The sequence below is a fragment of the Pagrus pagrus genome (assembly GCF_965226575.1).
Source record: "Pagrus pagrus genome assembly, chromosome: 9".
In the NCBI taxonomy this organism is placed as follows: Eukaryota; Metazoa; Chordata; class Actinopteri; order Spariformes; family Sparidae; genus Pagrus; species Pagrus pagrus.
The window spans coordinates 18279015-18295163 of record NC_140193.1 but is presented as its reverse complement, the minus strand read 5'-3'; the positions used below and the strand labels follow the sequence as shown (position 1 = coordinate 18295163).

Here is a 16149-nt window from a genome sequence, read left to right as displayed (position 1 = left end):
AAGACAAAGAGGAAAACGTGATACATCTTTTTATTTTTCAAGGAAAGAATGAGATTGTTTGTATTTTTCCTGTTCTCTAATGAAAAAAATAAGCATCCAAAGAATTGAAAAATCACCTGATTTGCAATCTCTCTGAAAAGATCCTAGTTTGAACTCTATTGTGTTTCACATTATAGTTGATTTAGTTGTGATGCCACCTTCTCTTTTAAAAGATAAATCTTTTTCCTTTGCTATTTCAGATGAAAGCTCTCCTGGCTGAGAAAAGTGAGCATTTAAAAATAACACACACTTTCACATAAGAGCTGGCAATCATTAGTCATTCAGCTGCTGAATATTTTGTGTAGAAATAGATGAACCAGTAACTGGACTTTGTCACCTTGGGTCTTGTTTTGAAGATTACTGATTAGTCCTTTGTTATTTTTGATGTTAATATGATACTTGACCTTATTTTTTTTACCAAAACGTTAAACGTTAAGATGCTGCTCGTCAGAGGTGAATGACTAACTTCCAGCTCATGCTTCCTCTACTAGTTCACTTTCAAGACACCTGGGTCCATCCCCTGCCCCAAGAGATGCTCAAAGTCCTGTCTGTAAATCATCTCAATGAAACACATGTCCACAGTGTAATTTGACAGCCTGGAGGGATTTTTATTTTCTCTTATTTTTCTTTAATTTGAAAGATTTTACACATATCTTACAGCTCCAAATGTCAAGCCTGCAGATTCTGGCTTTTATCAGCAGCCTGGCTGGGCTGGGTGCCACTATTGGTGCCACGGTGTCCAATGAATGGAGGGCCACCAGCCGGGCATCCTCAGTCATCACGGCGACCTGGGTGCTCCAGGGTCTTTGGAACAACTGTGCTGGAAATGCCATTGGAGCTGTGCACTGCAGGCCACATCATACCATCCTAAAGCTGGAAGGTAAACTAAAATAATCTCTCAGCGACCACACACAGTGTCTGCTTGTGTTTTCGTAGTGTTGCATGACACAGTTGTCTCAGTTAGCAGCTTTCATGGTCATTACATGACAGGAAGGACATGAAGTGTTTGAATACATACTATTATGGCAAATTGCATGTATATGGTAGAGGTGCTTAGTGAGATATTCCACCGAAACAAATGTATCACCTTGGTTTCAAAAGCCTGTACCTGTGGGCGATAACCACGAACCTGCTGCTGAACTTCTTTGAAAAACTTAAGTGCATATTTTTTTCCTATAATTTCAAGTGCAGCAGACTCTAAATCGTTCTTTTCTATCCTTACCACTTTTGCAATTTATTAAATATATAAAATAGCCTTTTAAATACTATTGAAAGTTTCTGGGGAGCAAACTGATATGAAGAAGTCATTTTTAAGTGATACTTAGGTGAAGAAAATTCTTCGTCATTAAGAACGTCTCATAGAGACACAGTCTGACAATGTTTTGTCAATTTGTCAGTGAATGAATCAAATTATCTTTGTTTTAAAATATATATATATATATATATATATATATATATAATTACAAATGACTTGTTGTCATGATAAATATTGTACAGATTTATAGCAGAAATTCAATTATGACCTCACGCAGACAAAATAAGTAAGGAATAAATCCTGTTGCAGATTATGGTTCACGAATTAACTGAGGCAAATGTGCAATCCTTTGTTGGAAATATCAAACCGTGTCTGGGTCACAGAAGCTTCCAGTGAGGACAAAAGGGGGAAAAATACTAGACTCCCATTCAAATCTTTAATTTTTTGCGTCGCCATCTTGCCTCATATTTTATGTTTTGTAGTTGCATTATTTACTCACTATTGAATGGATTTTGCCTATTGTCTACAATTATTGGATATGCACAACTTTTGTCCAGTGTTTGTCTGTATCCATTAGTTGACTAGTTTTTAGTATTGTATTCATCACTGTACGACTAGAATTGGATTTTGTCCGTCACTAACTCATTATTTGTTACCTTCTTTTCTTTTCTGTTACATGTTTTGCTAATCATTTGTTCATCATCATATTTCAACTCACCACTGTATTGTAAAAGAATGGGTTCAGAAACATGTTGTATTATATTGTACATTTTTGAAAACACTAGCTTTATTTAAGAAAGAATGGAGCGGCTTTGCGATTCCCAGCTCCGTCTCACGGTGGCAGCAGTGTGATGACAGAAACCTGCTCTACAGAGTGACCATCCACCAGATGGGGCTCTCATTCACATGATAAAAACACAATTAAGTCATTTTCAGGGTGTGATTTCCCACTTGTTTGATTTTTAAATAGCCTTTCCTACATTCTGAATTATTAAACACATTTCTCTGTACTTTAACAGAAAGTGTCTTTCCTCTACTTCCTGAGACATTGGAGTGAGTAGCAGGCTGTTAATGAGTTATCTCAATCCTGCTATTTTTAGCTATCTTTGAAGAACCCCTAGCGCTCTTATAGGTAGCAGTGCAAGGTGACAGGTGGAAGGTGACACATTGACTGCACTGTATCCTGTCTCAGATGTCTGTTCTGTGTCAGACAATCTCCTACAATCACAAAAAAATATAAAAACAAGTTTTAAATTTAAATAAATAAGAAAAAAAGAAACACGAAAAGCGTTACCATCTATCAAATAAATTTAACTTTTAGTGTGGTTGACATATACTTTACTGTCAACGTACACAAGGTAATTGAAATTTGTCTTTTTGTACATACCTCCCTCTTACACATGACACACTGCCTGCAGGGCAGCGCTCTTGGAGCGTTTTTGGGGTAACGTGCCTTGATTAGCTCCAAAAACATACTGTAGGCAGAGATGGTGGCACCCATAGATGCACCTGCTAACCTTCAGTCACAACCTCACAGCTGTCGGGGATCGCACCACGACCATCCTGGCTCCACCAGTGTACTTTTAATTTTGGTTGAAGCTCCACTTGGGAAACCATAATCTGAGTTGAGGAAAAAAAAACAGGAACTTAATTGTTACCTGTCACAGAGAAGGAATAGTTAGACCACTAACTTAAAGCAAAGGAAATATATTTTCCACACATGTAGAGCTAATATATTAACCTTCAATTTTTGTCATGTTTATTTGTTTGGTTTTTTTGTCATTATTTGTGTCAACTAAACCGTGGTATGACAATATATTCACCTTGTAATTGCATGTTACACTGATATGAAGAGTTAACACAGGGTTATATTTGAAATTTGTGTCATGTTCAAATGTATTGAAATATATATTTGAAAATGTACTTGCAATGTTTTATTGAATCAAATGATGTATTCTCTGACTGAGTAATATAGGCTACTTACTGTATTTATTTTCTTAATTATTCCCATTTTTCATATATTGTAAAAAAAAAAATTGTCATATATTATAATAAATTATCTGGTACACAAAGCATCCAAAATATATTATATTTATAGATTTGTAAGAATACCGTCCATCAGTATATATTACCAGTGTTTCATCAAAATGTACGTTCATTATATTTTTTTTTATCATATTCTTCAAATGAAATGACAATATATTGGTATCAGTCCTTCCATATATAAAAATACATTTTTAATAAATTGTTTTTTTTAGTATATGTCAATAACTTTTAAATTTTAATTTAATACATCTCAGGAAGAACGCTTTGTGTGTGATACAAAAGTACATTGACTTTTAATTCAGTGAGCTCAACAAAGTATACTTTTACTTCATGTTCTCATTACTTTTACTTCATGTTCTCATTACTTTTTACTTATTAATCAAATCAGATGAGTCTTGACCGTTATAGCACAGAGCCAACCGCAGTTTAAATTTTAAACGTCATTACTGATGTTGTCACGCTTTTTACATCCGGGACTTTCAGTTCCCATCATCTCTGACTGAGTCACAGTGACGTGTGCTGGGTAAAAGGCTGGAGGTCACTAAAATAGACCACAGGCCTCTTTTTAATGTTTAGGGCCAAACTCCTCCCTACAGAATATAACAGCCCACCACACATTAACTATTGATCACAGCCTATCCATTGAACTAACTGGTGCGGAGCCTGGCTACATTTTCAGCAAGCTTTACTAGCCAGGGAACCATTAATCAATTTTAGTTCTCACCAGTTTAATTGGTCGTCACACAGCAGTGTGCAGGAGTCACCCCGGCAGGTTGAGCAGCATGTTTCAGGAGATCTTTGCCTTTATTTTATCCACCTCGGGGTGGGTGCTGGTGTCCTCCACCTTGCCGATGGACTACTGGAAGGTGTCTTCACTGGATGGTACCGTCATCACCACAGCTACCTACTGGTCCAACCTGTGGAAGGCCTGTGTCACCGATTCAACTGGAGTCTCCAACTGCAAAGATTTTGCCTCGTTGCTGGCACTGGATGGTCAGCTCTTTTTTCCTTCCTTATTGGACGATTTCTTTTATTTCAAAATTTGTTTTAAGTTTTCTGCTCGCCTTTCTACTTTCTACTTCTACTTTTAGAAAAGTTTCTATGTTTAAACTAACGCTGATTCATCCTCAGTTTCCAAATGTTCAACCTCAGCTCCTTCTCTCTCTAAACTAAAAACTAAAATTCAAGTTGAAGTTCATTGCTGCTCAGGACTGAGAGATATCCTGAGGCTGACTCTTTGAGGAACAACTCATTTACCTCCTAATATGTCAATGTTTAGCTTTAGTTCTCAGAGCTTGAAAGCCATATGAGATTTACTGGTAACCTCAGGCGGTTTCTCCCATGGTTGACTAGTTTCAGGGGTCAACTTCCAGGGTAATATTTCCCTCAAAATCACATCTGAATAGGAAGTTTCACAGCAGGACGATCACCATTCTACCTTAAAGTGTCTGAAAACAATTAGGCTCACTTGTGACAAATTGTATTTCTTGCTTTATGTGTGAATTGGTCACAAGGTCAGTATCTCACTGACCTTGCAGTGTTCAGGTGGAGCCACAGAGCATGACGCTCTTTTGCTCACACATTGATCTCTATTTAATTTTGCAGGCTACATCCAGGCATGCCGTGGATTGATGGTCGCAGCCGTGTGTTTGGGTTTTTTTGGCTCTATATTTGCCCTTGTCGGAATGAAATGCACCAAAATCGGAGGAACTGACAAAAACAAAGCCAAGATTGCCTGCTTCGCTGGTGTAAATTTAATTCTTAGCGGTAAGTATAGTGAGATTGTTATAATTGTGTAATTATCTGTGAGATTACTTAGATATCCTTTTTCTTGTTTCTCTCAGGCCTTTGCTCTCTCTCAGCCTGCTCTCTCTATGCACACCGGATAACATCAGAGTTTTTCGACCCCATGTATTTGGCACAGAAGTAAGCACGGCGGACTGTAGAGCTGGATTTTTTTTTACTATGACTCAATAAATTCAGAAAAATTACCATTAAGTCTTGGTGTTTGTCTGTAGGTATGAACTGGGAGCTGCTCTCTTTATCGGCTGGGGAGGGTCAATCCTCTCAATCCTCGGAGGCATCATGCTCTGCTTCTCCATCACAGGTTCTTTTACCAAAAGGTTTGTATGAGTAACACATGTTACATTATACATGAGATACATAAATAACCTTCGGTATGAGTCAATTTTGTTGATTCACATCAACAAAAATTAATCTGTGTTTTCTTCACAGCCACAGTCATGCAAACTATATCTACAAAGGTGCTGCCTCACATTCTCATATCTCCTCCTACCCGAGAGGGCAGGCACAGTCTGTAAACCAGAGGCCGCCTCCAGACTACAGCAGCTCTTCCAGGGTGCAGCACTATGATAAGAATGCATATGTGTGAGGGATGTGAATATAAAACACCTTCAGTCCAAAACCTGGTGGTTTGTGACTAACACCAGCAGAATCTGCTCATATTGATCCGTGGCTCACTAGGAATCACGTTTAATATATTGACGTGTTTCTTCCAGGAGTACGAATTTAAAGGTGCAATATGTAAGAATTGCCCACTTGTCGAATTCATACTGCAAACAAACAAGGGGTAGCATATCACTAGGGTAAACCGCAATATGCGGTTTACCCTGTAGCTGCCTTTAGCTAGTTAGCTCAGTTAGCCGTGCAGCTCGTAGACTGGGAGCTTGATGTGGTATTATGGCACAGGAGAGGCAGGAGCTAGCTGGTTAGCATGCTAACTTCAATAGATAACTCTGCAACACAGTACACAGACTTCTTTGACATGACGTCAAAACTATTATTTCTTGTAATTCTGTTGATAATTTTAAACTTTTGAATGGTTTCAGCTAAAATTCTTACATATTGAACCTTTAAAGTTGTATGATAAGTTTACACTCTGATCTTGACAAAAGTATATATTCCATTTTTGACAGTTCTACATATCACTGTGCATTAAATGTTAGGTAATGTGTATATTATAATTAGACACCAAGATCAAAAATATTTGTTCCAAATGGGCCTTTCTAATCTAAGTTTTGCGTAATTTAAAATAAATTTAGATGTCAGTGTGTAATATTTTGTAAGTCATTTCCTTTGTTGGTTGCATATTTAACTGTAAGTATCTTGCACATGTTGTTAATCTGTAATGACAATATTTAAAACTGTGTCAAACACAGATTCTCCTGTTTTCCATGACATAACCATTAACTATGATCTTGTAATGAGCAAACTTGAGGAGGGTCAACAAGGACTGCATCTCGTCATTGTCTGTTAAAACGTGTGGCTCTGTTTTTTTAGCATATGACTAGAAATAAAAAATGCAAGTAAATAAAACTGAGTTTGAGCTGACTAATATGTGTTTTGCCTGTTTTGTTAGTAGGTTAGGTCATACAAGCCCCCTTAGTTATGGCAGCAGGTCTAAGGAGGGCAGCAGTTTGCAATTTGTGTTGTGTGTCACTTTATTCAAACATCCTGTCCATGCGTGAGACAAAATTGATTAAACATTTTATGGTGGTTAGGCCAAGGCTTTTTATTTACTATAAATTCATATTAAAAGTTGTTAGTGGGTGTAAAAGGGGATGTTATCCAGAAAAAGAGGTGGTGAAAATGATCTCAAGTGGGTGGCACACTCCACAGAAAGTTTACAGTAAACATCTCAACACACTTTTACAGAGCCCTTATCAACACTAATGGCACACAGCACAGACACACTGCTGCTGACTAGGTATTTTAGGGTGTTTTTACCCAACTGAGTGGACGCTACCTGACTTTATTGATTAATTTACAAGATGAGAAAACGCCTGATTCAAATATTTGGCTTCTTGATCACATCACTGGGATGGCTGTTTGTCCTGTGTACCATGGCCATGGACTTCTGGAGGATCTCCCAAATAGGAGGACAAGGAGGCTCCTTCATCATCAGAGTGGCCTGGTACTGGTCCAACCTGTGGAAGGATTGTTTCACCGATTCCACAGCTGTCACCAACTGTAGAGACTTCCCTGTGCTCTGGGCTGTCACCCGTAAGTTATCCACATGTTGAATATCCCTCAGCAATGATGGCCCCTAATACTATTTCTGTCACTCAGCAGTGTCATTTTACAATTTATAAAAGTGCTTAAAGTTAGAATATGTGACTTTTGGAAGGAAAAAAAATAATATAACCTTTGTTTTAGAAATGAAAAGTTGAATTTATAAGCAATAAAATGCCCCCTTGTTAAGTTCAATACAATCAGGGCAACGCCAGCAGTGGTTGCTATGTTAGATAACGTTACATATATTTTGCTATGTAAATAACATTACTCAATCAATGAGCTGACATAACTCTTCTTGTATAGCTAGCTGTCACCTCTTAACATACAATATTATCCCGTCATATGTCACTTCTTGTGGCCGCTGTTGAGAAAATGTCACACAGACTGGTCTGATGAGTTTTAAAGCCTCTAACAAACTCACTTGAGACAACAGAGCTTAATTTGTCTAAAACCTTCAAATGTTCTAAACATTAAGGAAAAAACTGATAAACACCATAAATAAACTCAAGGCAAGACTGTCATCTGCCATGTCATGTGGGAATGTTTACAAGACTTCAATTCACATTTACAGAGGAAATGCCTTTACTCCATAATGTCAATCTTATGTTGCATTTCAAGGTTTTTCACTTTGAATGAATAGAAAAATATGTCCTGTGGTTCAATAGACAATAACATTGCAATGGAGGAGTGCTCTCAGTGACATTGAGTTTAACATCAGAGCTCAAACTGTGTGCACACAATAAAACAAGCTTGTCTTAACTTTGTCAGAAATGTATCGATTCAAATTACAATGGCCATTATAAAGCTGTACTTGATATTTTTGTGTGGGAACACTTTAGATTGTGAGGTGTTTCTTAGACAAATAGAACAAGTCCTAGAAATTGAACTTTTCCAGTTCAATAATTTCTCCCTTTCTCTTCTTGCCTGAACTCCTTCTTTCTGTTTCTCACAGCTTACGTTCAAGGAGTACGAGGGTTGCTAATGTGCGGCTTAACTCTGGGATTTTTTGCCGTAGTACTTTGCTTTGTTGGGATGGACTGCACTTATATCGGAGGAGCTGATAAAACCAAGGACAAACTGCTTTTTTCCGGAGCAGTGTTTCATGTTGCTGGATGTGAGTATACAGAACATACCAGTGTTTGTGTCTGTAAATGACAGACATGTTTTGCCCTCATTATTGAATCAGCGATACCTCTGCACACAGGTGTGTCTGATCTTGCTGCCTACTGCTTATACATAAACAGGATCGCCAAAACAACCTTTGCTGCCAGTGTAGGGCCAGGAGTCTTACGGTACATTATAGTTTGAATTGATGAAATTTTCACCTTTGATTCCACAGTAAAATATTAAGAGAAACCGGATGTACACTATCATGACTTCTTATATTTGAACTAATTCCAGGTATGACCTCGGACCTCCCATATTCCTAGGATTGGTGGGATGTTTCCTCATCCTTTTAGGGGCTATGTTTTACGCTGTGACAGTCTGCCGAGTAATCTGCCCGGAAAGGTATTCAAATTCATCCATCTGCCTTTTTTCTGTGACTGCTGAGTTCATACCACATTATAAACTGTTAATGCTTTGGTCTTACAGTCAAGTGGTGTATGCCTATGGAGGAGGCACATATATGTCCCCTCGCTCCAGAGGAAGAACCCTGTACACCGGATACTACAAACCCTCCAGGCTGTACGGATCTTACACAGGCTCAGGACAATCCAGAAGCTCCAAGATCTCAAAGATCTCTCAGACGACACCGACGAAAAACTCGGAAAGGGATGCATTTGTGTAGTGACAAGACGCTCAAACACAAGTAATAGCTCCAAATCTGATTAACAATCAGCATGTATCTCATAATGTAGATAGGATGAACCTTCCTCTTCAGTGCATCAATATGTACAATTGTAATTTTTTATTGTTATATTCTGTATAAAATTGTGTTTACTCATTATTTGTTAACTTTGTTGTGTTTTAACCAAAGCACGTATTACAATCAAAATGGAAAGAGACAATTTTTCAGCTTTTCCTCCCCAAGTGTTTCCAAGTATTGTTGTTTGGCAACGTCGTCGGGAAGACAACTGCTAATGTTAGCCGCCAGAAACAAGCATGCAGTAGATGGGGTTTTTTTTGTATTTGTGCAAAAAGTGTGACAAAAAAGAAAAAATAACAACATTTTACTTGGTTTCTGTCACTTAAATCATCCATCAAAGGGGTTCTTTTGTTTTGCAGTGTAGAGTTTCCTCAGTAAGTGTGTTTGTTCACACAAAAGCTACCAGGGGAAACAAATCCTCCTCCTGTTTTGGTTGTGCATTGGGGCACGTCATTTGTGCCGTAAAACAAGAGATGTGTGTCGAATGTTTGTCGAATCCAAAATGATTGTTTTGTTTATCTCTGTGTAAGAATTCTGATGTTGGTCACAGCTTCTGGCAAGGTTTGTGAGCTAATAGTGTAATGCACTTGTTATCACGTTATCTGTGTTTCTCCACCATTAAACAGTCTTGGTAGTTGCCAGTTTGTGGAAAAGAAAAGTGTACTATCATCATTACATCATAAGCATATAACAAAATAGCCCCATTATTTTTTAAAACATTTACAACTGAAGCTAGAAATGTATTTGTTGTGCAACCTGCCATCCATTGCTCTACGTTGCATCCTGCCAGTAAGTCCTATGATGACTCAGAGCAAAATATTTTAACTCGCATGCTTTTAAATGCAGAAAGGGCTTAGGTTTGATACATTTAAATATCAGAAGTCTGTGTAATCAATCTAAATTATAATTGAATGAATGAAATGCTGTCACTATACCTCATTCCTTTGAATTTATTACTCTGAAAATTAAGTTATCTTGTAATCATCATTGTTGTGGGTGTATACAGACCACCCTCAGCTATCTCCAGTGCAACTGACAATATAGCAGACTTACTTGCTCAGTACTGTAACTCAGAAATGCTAGTTCTAGGTGATTTTAAACTAAACTGGTTAACAAATGATTCAAACTGTCTAAAAGAGATATGTGACAATCTCAATCTGGCACAGCTGATCGATGAGCAGACCAGACCTAATTTGAAGGATCCCTCAAAGTCAACATTGATAGATCTGATTCTGTGTGTCAGGAGGACAAAAGTATTGCCTCTGGAGTATTTGCACTTGGTCTAAGTGACCACTGTCCTGTAGCCTGCGTTAGAAGTGCTGGATTAGCAAAATCAACATCAAGAATTATTATCAAAAGAAATTTAAAACATTTTAATGAGAAGGCTTTTTTAACCGACATTGCTAACAGAAATATACAGTATACTACTGAAATACCAGATGTAGAACAGGCTCTTGAACATATTACCAAGTCTTTAGTTGCCATTATTGATAAACATGCATCCTTTAAAAACCCCTTGTTCAGCTCAGAACTATTAATGATGCTGAATGCAAGGGACAAAGCCGGGGCTCTAGCAAGGCGTACTGGTGAGGAAGCCCACTGGTTAACTTTTAGACAACTCAGAAATAAATGCATATCTTAATTGTGTAAAGCAAAGGCCAACTATCACATACAATTAATCTCCAGCTCTTATACAAACCCATCCAACTTTTGGAAAGCAGTAAATATAAATAAAAACAAATCCTCTGTGTCTATACCTTCTAGTATAACATTTAATAATTGCCAAATAGATAAACCATCAGATATTTGTGATGCTTTTAACAAATCTTTTGCTGCTGCTGCTGGAAATCAATTTGGCATGGGTGGTGACAGGTGTACTCAGGTTCAGCTTTGAACAGTCAGCTGCTGCCTCATGAGCCCTCCTCAAACCATACCTCTGTGTTTACACTGCAGAATTTCACTTCCTCTATTGTTAAGGAGGCACTTCAAGGCGTAGATATATGGAAAGCAACTGGCGAGGATGAACTAGACCCACATTTTTTAAAGCTCTGTGCTCCATTTATTTCTGATGAAATTACTTATCTTTTTAATCTATCAATTTCTTCTGGGGTTATCTCCAAGATCTGAACAATGTGTGACTGTAGGAATTGATCATTCCATGTTTTTACCATGTCTAAAGGGGTTCTGCAAGGTTCAATACTGGGTCCTGTCTTATTCACAATCTATATTAACAATATCACATCCTCTATAACAAATTGTAACACCCAGCCATTACAATTCGCCAGCAAGCATTTGACAAACTGCAAGACTCCCTTTTTAACCTGAAATCAGTCCTCAGTGCAAACAAAACCAAATTCATGATATTCTCAAGAGCCAGAGATATGGCAGACATTGGTCTGCATGTTACCACTCTAACAGGACACATTATTGAAAGGGTTTCTGAAATCAAATATTTGGGTACCTGGTTGGATCAGACACTCACATTTGAATTTCATATTAAAATACTTGTTAGCAAGCAAAGACAAAAAAATGGTTATTTATACAGAAACAGAACTACTTTCCCCATAATCTGTAGGAAATGGATCATTAAAGCTGTCTTTTTTATCTGTCCTGGATTATGGTGATGTTATCTATGGACATGCCTCTGTCTCCACTCCACTCCACTAGACTCAGTTTATCACTCCGCCCTCAGATTCGTTACTGATGACTGTTATTTGACTCATCATTGTATTCTATATTGTTACAACCCCAGAGGTCGTATAAACATTTCTATTGTATGTGCTTTGATTGCCTCTGTCCTTTAATGCCCCTCTGTTACCTACGTGTGTGATTGGTTGCAGGTGTGTTTGAGTGAGTGTAGGTTGTCCAGGGAGCTGATTGGTTCCTGACTCAACTGCCAGCATGGCTGTTTGTGTGCGAGATGTTTTTAAATAAAAACCTTTAAAAATGCTTTGCTGCTGGTGGTGCTTGGGGGATGGGAAGAGGGGAGTCTCATTTTCATGTTGCGCCAGGGTTTCCCCTAGGCCCTGGTCGTAACATATATGAAAGAGTTGGATGGGCACCCTTTACAGTAAGATGTGACAGCCACTGGTTTCTGTTTCTTTTGAAAGCCTTGAAGGGCAACATGCCACCATATGTACAGTATCAGCTCTTTATTAAACTGGTCACGGAGTCACTATTCAACACGCCCCAGTGATTGTATAATGCTCCAAGTTCCCCGGGTAAACACTAAATTTGGGAAAACTCAGTTTCCGTGCTCCATACACTTGGAACAGTATACAACGTAAATTTGACACAGTTATACCTATAGGTCAGTTTAAGACTTTGATTTCAAGCTACTCAGCATTTGAATGTAACTGTTTTTAACGTGCTGTCCCGTATGGTTGTCTGCCATTTATCTTGTATGCACCTGTTTTATTTGTGTTTTGTCATGTTCATTTGCTTGCAGTTTCTTATAATTTTCATGCACTTTTTTCCATTTTATTTGTATTCTGTCATATTGCTTCTTATCTGTTATCATTTTTATGTACCCATTCTGTTTATTCGCTGTGATTATGTTCGTTTGTTTCTGTTTGTTATCACATTTTTGCACCTATTCTGTTTTTTTTATTTGTGCTCTTGACGTCATTGAAAATGAGGGCTGGCTGATTTTTCGAGATTTAAATAAAGGTTGAATGAGTGAATGAATGAATGAAAAAGGGTAGTTTAAAGGGGCTGTATGAGGTACTTGTCCATGGGCAGTGTGTTACCAACAGTAGATGGGGGTCAGCACCCCAACCCAGCTTTGAGAGACGTACAGGAGTACAGGCACAGAAGATAAGTGATGTACTGTTGTGGACTGGCCCAGCAGTTATACGCATGTAAGCATTTTAATAGGTTAACCCAAAAAAAAGTGACTTTCACAAAACAGAATCATGGAGAAAAAAAAACATGCTGATGCACACAAACCACAACCAGCCTCTTCTGTGAGAAGACTTTGGGACAGACAGAGCATGTTCCAGGCCAAAGGTATGTAAGGCCCAGCCAGTGGGGACTGGGTGATAATTGCTGTGGGCCCTATTTACAGTATCTTTGCAGGGAGGGAAGGGTGATGTCAGGTGAAAAGCTGTCCCTACGTACTTGTTTGTATTCCAACATTTTTACTATGCACCAGTAACCAGCTGATTTTCAGGGCCAAACTCCTCCCTCCAGAATATAACAGTCAACAACACATGACCTATCAATCGCAGCCTATCCATTGAACTTACTTGTACAGAGCCGCTGATACATTTTAGGTGTCACCAGCTTCATCGGTCGTCACACGAGTCATCTCTGCAGTATGAAAAGCAAGGTAATGTATCAGGAGATCTTGGCCTTTATTTTCACCACTTCAGGGTGGGCACTGGTGACATCCACCCTGCCGCTTGAGTACTGGAGGGTATATTCACTTGCTGGAACAGTCATTATCACCACACCTCTTTACTTCTCCAACCTGTGGAAGGACTGTGTCACTGATTCAACAGGAGTGTCCGACTGCAAAGACTTTCCTTCGATGCTGGCACTGGATGGTCAGCTCTTTTTAAACTATTAGCCTTACTTGTGATTAATTGTATTTCTTGCTTTATGTGTAAATTGTTTTTTCTCTATTCAATGTTTGCAGGCTACATCCAAGCATGCCGGGGACTGATGATCACAGCTGTCTGTCTGGGTTTATTTGGGTCTGCATTTGCCCTGGTTGGAATGAAATGTACCAAAATCGGAGGAACTGGCAAAAACAAAGCCAGGATTGCCTGCGTTGCTGGCGGAAATTTCATTCTTAGTGGTAGGTATAGGGTAATTGTCTGTGTAGTTGTGTGATTATATGTGTAATAGATTCTCTTTATCTTGTTTCTCTCAGGCCTCTGCTCAATGTCATCATGCTCTATTTATGCATACCAGATACTGACAGAGTTTTTCGACCCAACATTTATGGGACAAAAGTAAGAACTGTAAGACTGTAGAACCAGAGTATTTTAATATGACTCCATCAATTAAAAGAAATTACTATTAACTATTGGTCTTTGTCTGTAGGTATGAACTGGGAGCTGCTCTCTATATCGGCTGGGGAGGGTCAATCCTCTGTATCCTCGGAGGCAGCATGCTCTGCTTCTCCATCACAGGTTCTTTTACCAAAAGGTTTGTACAAGTAACACATATGTTTAAATATACAGAAGATACATGTTGTAAAAAAAACCTTCTGTATAAGTCAATTTTGTTGATTAGTCTGTGTTTTCTTCACTACCACAGTCAAGCAAGCTATATCTACAAAGTTGCTAGCTCACATTCTCATATCTCCTCCTACTCGAGTGGGACAGCACAGTCTGTAGACCAGAGACCGACTCCAGACTGCAGCGACTCCTCCGAGATGCAGCACTTTGATAAGAATGTAAATGTGTGAGGGATGTGAATATAAAACACTTTCAGTCAAAGTCACTGGGCAGTCTTAAAAAATATACTGTATAGTAAGTCTGAAAGATTCAGAAACTTGGTGTTTCTGTCCAACAGACAGCTAAAGTTGATCTTAACCTGTCTCACTGGGAAATATTTTTTAAATATTTGCATGTTATTTTCAGCAGTACAATTCAAAGATGTATTGTTGGGGAATTTATATTTTCTATATTTGACTGTTCGATATATTACTGTGAACAGAATGGTAGGATTACTGTATGTTATCAAACAGCAAAATCAAATGTTATGTGCGATGTCCCAAATAACTATAAATAACTATAATTTGCAGTAAGAAAACTTGAAGAATGTTTGAAGCAAAAATAAAACAGATGCAAATAATTTACACTAAGTTTTAGCTGACAGAGTTTTGTGTTTTTCTTATATGTCATGTGTGCTCCGCAGTGATCGCAGCAGATCTGAAGAGGGCATCAGTTTTGCGTTATTTGTGTCATGTTTTCTTAAGATGATCCATGAGAGTTGGCTGTTTTACTCCATTGATACTTTATCCTCATTTCAAGAGGTAGGTACTGTGCAGGTGGTGTGAATTAAGTGGGCAGCAGACAGCAGACGGTTTAGAGTAAACACCTCAAACAAAGTGGCACAGTCCTCATCAACACTAATTACACATGACACGCTGCCACAGACTACCCATTTTATTACTTAGTGGACTACCTGGTGTGATTTAATAATTTAATAAATAAGGAAACATCTGATCAAAATATTTGGCTTCTTTAGGATATCACTGAGATTGATGTTTTTGCTGTGTACTGTAGTGAGCACAATGGAGGGGGGTGTCTTAATGAAGATAATGAAGCAACAACAAGATGATTAGCTGAACAAATGATTAATGCTTGCTGGGAAACCGGGAAAGATATCAGGCAATTGTGTTGTTGCGTTTATGTGATTGCAGTTAGAGATTCATGATGGTTACAACTGATTTAGCGCAGCTGCAGATGGACTTCTAATAAGCATGGAAGAGGAGGATGTCACAGAGTATTACTGTGGTCTCATGAGATGAGCTGAAGACGTCACATTGCGGCACGCTGTTAAGGAAGTTGGTGTCGTTAGACCATGAGAATGTGCAGTAGAAGTCTAAGCAGTGGGAAAAAAAGGTATGTTAAACCTTATTTTGGGGCAAAGTCACCAAACTTTTTAGGTTTTCAAAGGTATTTTTATTTTTATTTTTTATCAGATTTTACTGTTGATTCTCTACTTGTTACAAAGTGTTATTAACCCTAACCCTTTTCATGTCCCGGTGAACATTGAACGTGAAGTTTTGGCTCTCACCATATTCAGTCAGATCAGGGCTTGGTGTTGTAAGCCCAAAACCACTGCCCAGGGGCGTTGCCAAGATGGTTGCTAAGTAGCAAGACTTGCCTAGAAGGACTTTGACAAAACATAACCTAAAGCACTAATTTTAACCCAAACGGTGACCAAGTCA

The 16149-nt window shown here is 38.4% G+C and overlaps 3 protein-coding genes across 3 annotated transcripts; all 3 read left to right on the top strand.

The window, feature by feature from the left end:
- Window positions 1–705: 705 nt before the first annotated feature.
- On the top strand, window positions 706–5732 carry LOC311262359 (claudin-10-like; the record flags this gene model as incomplete). The annotated part of the gene is made up of 5 exons (XM_084361694.1): window positions 706–919; window positions 4946–5107; window positions 5185–5266; window positions 5359–5463; window positions 5576–5732. The coding sequence occupies 5 exons, from the start codon at window positions 706–708 to the stop codon at window positions 5730–5732; spliced, it is 720 nt and encodes a 239-aa protein (XP_084217820.1).
- A 1399-nt stretch (window positions 5733–7131) lies between these two features.
- Window positions 7132–9869, top strand: LOC311262461 (claudin-10-like; the record flags this gene model as incomplete). Its single annotated transcript, XM_084361845.1, has 5 exons — window positions 7132–7363; window positions 8328–8489; window positions 8562–8667; window positions 8777–8884; window positions 8969–9869. 5 exons carry the CDS (start codon window positions 7132–7134, stop codon window positions 9162–9164), a joined length of 804 nt encoding a protein of 267 aa, XP_084217971.1. The 3' UTR covers window positions 9165–9869.
- A 3706-nt stretch (window positions 9870–13575) lies between these two features.
- LOC311262922 (claudin-10-like) lies at window positions 13576–14658 on the top strand (the record flags this gene model as incomplete). The annotated part of the gene is made up of 5 exons (XM_084362671.1): window positions 13576–13789; window positions 13882–14043; window positions 14119–14200; window positions 14292–14396; window positions 14508–14658. 5 exons carry the CDS (start codon window positions 13576–13578, stop codon window positions 14656–14658), a joined length of 714 nt encoding a protein of 237 aa, XP_084218797.1.
- Between the last annotated feature and the right edge of the window lie 1491 nt (window positions 14659–16149).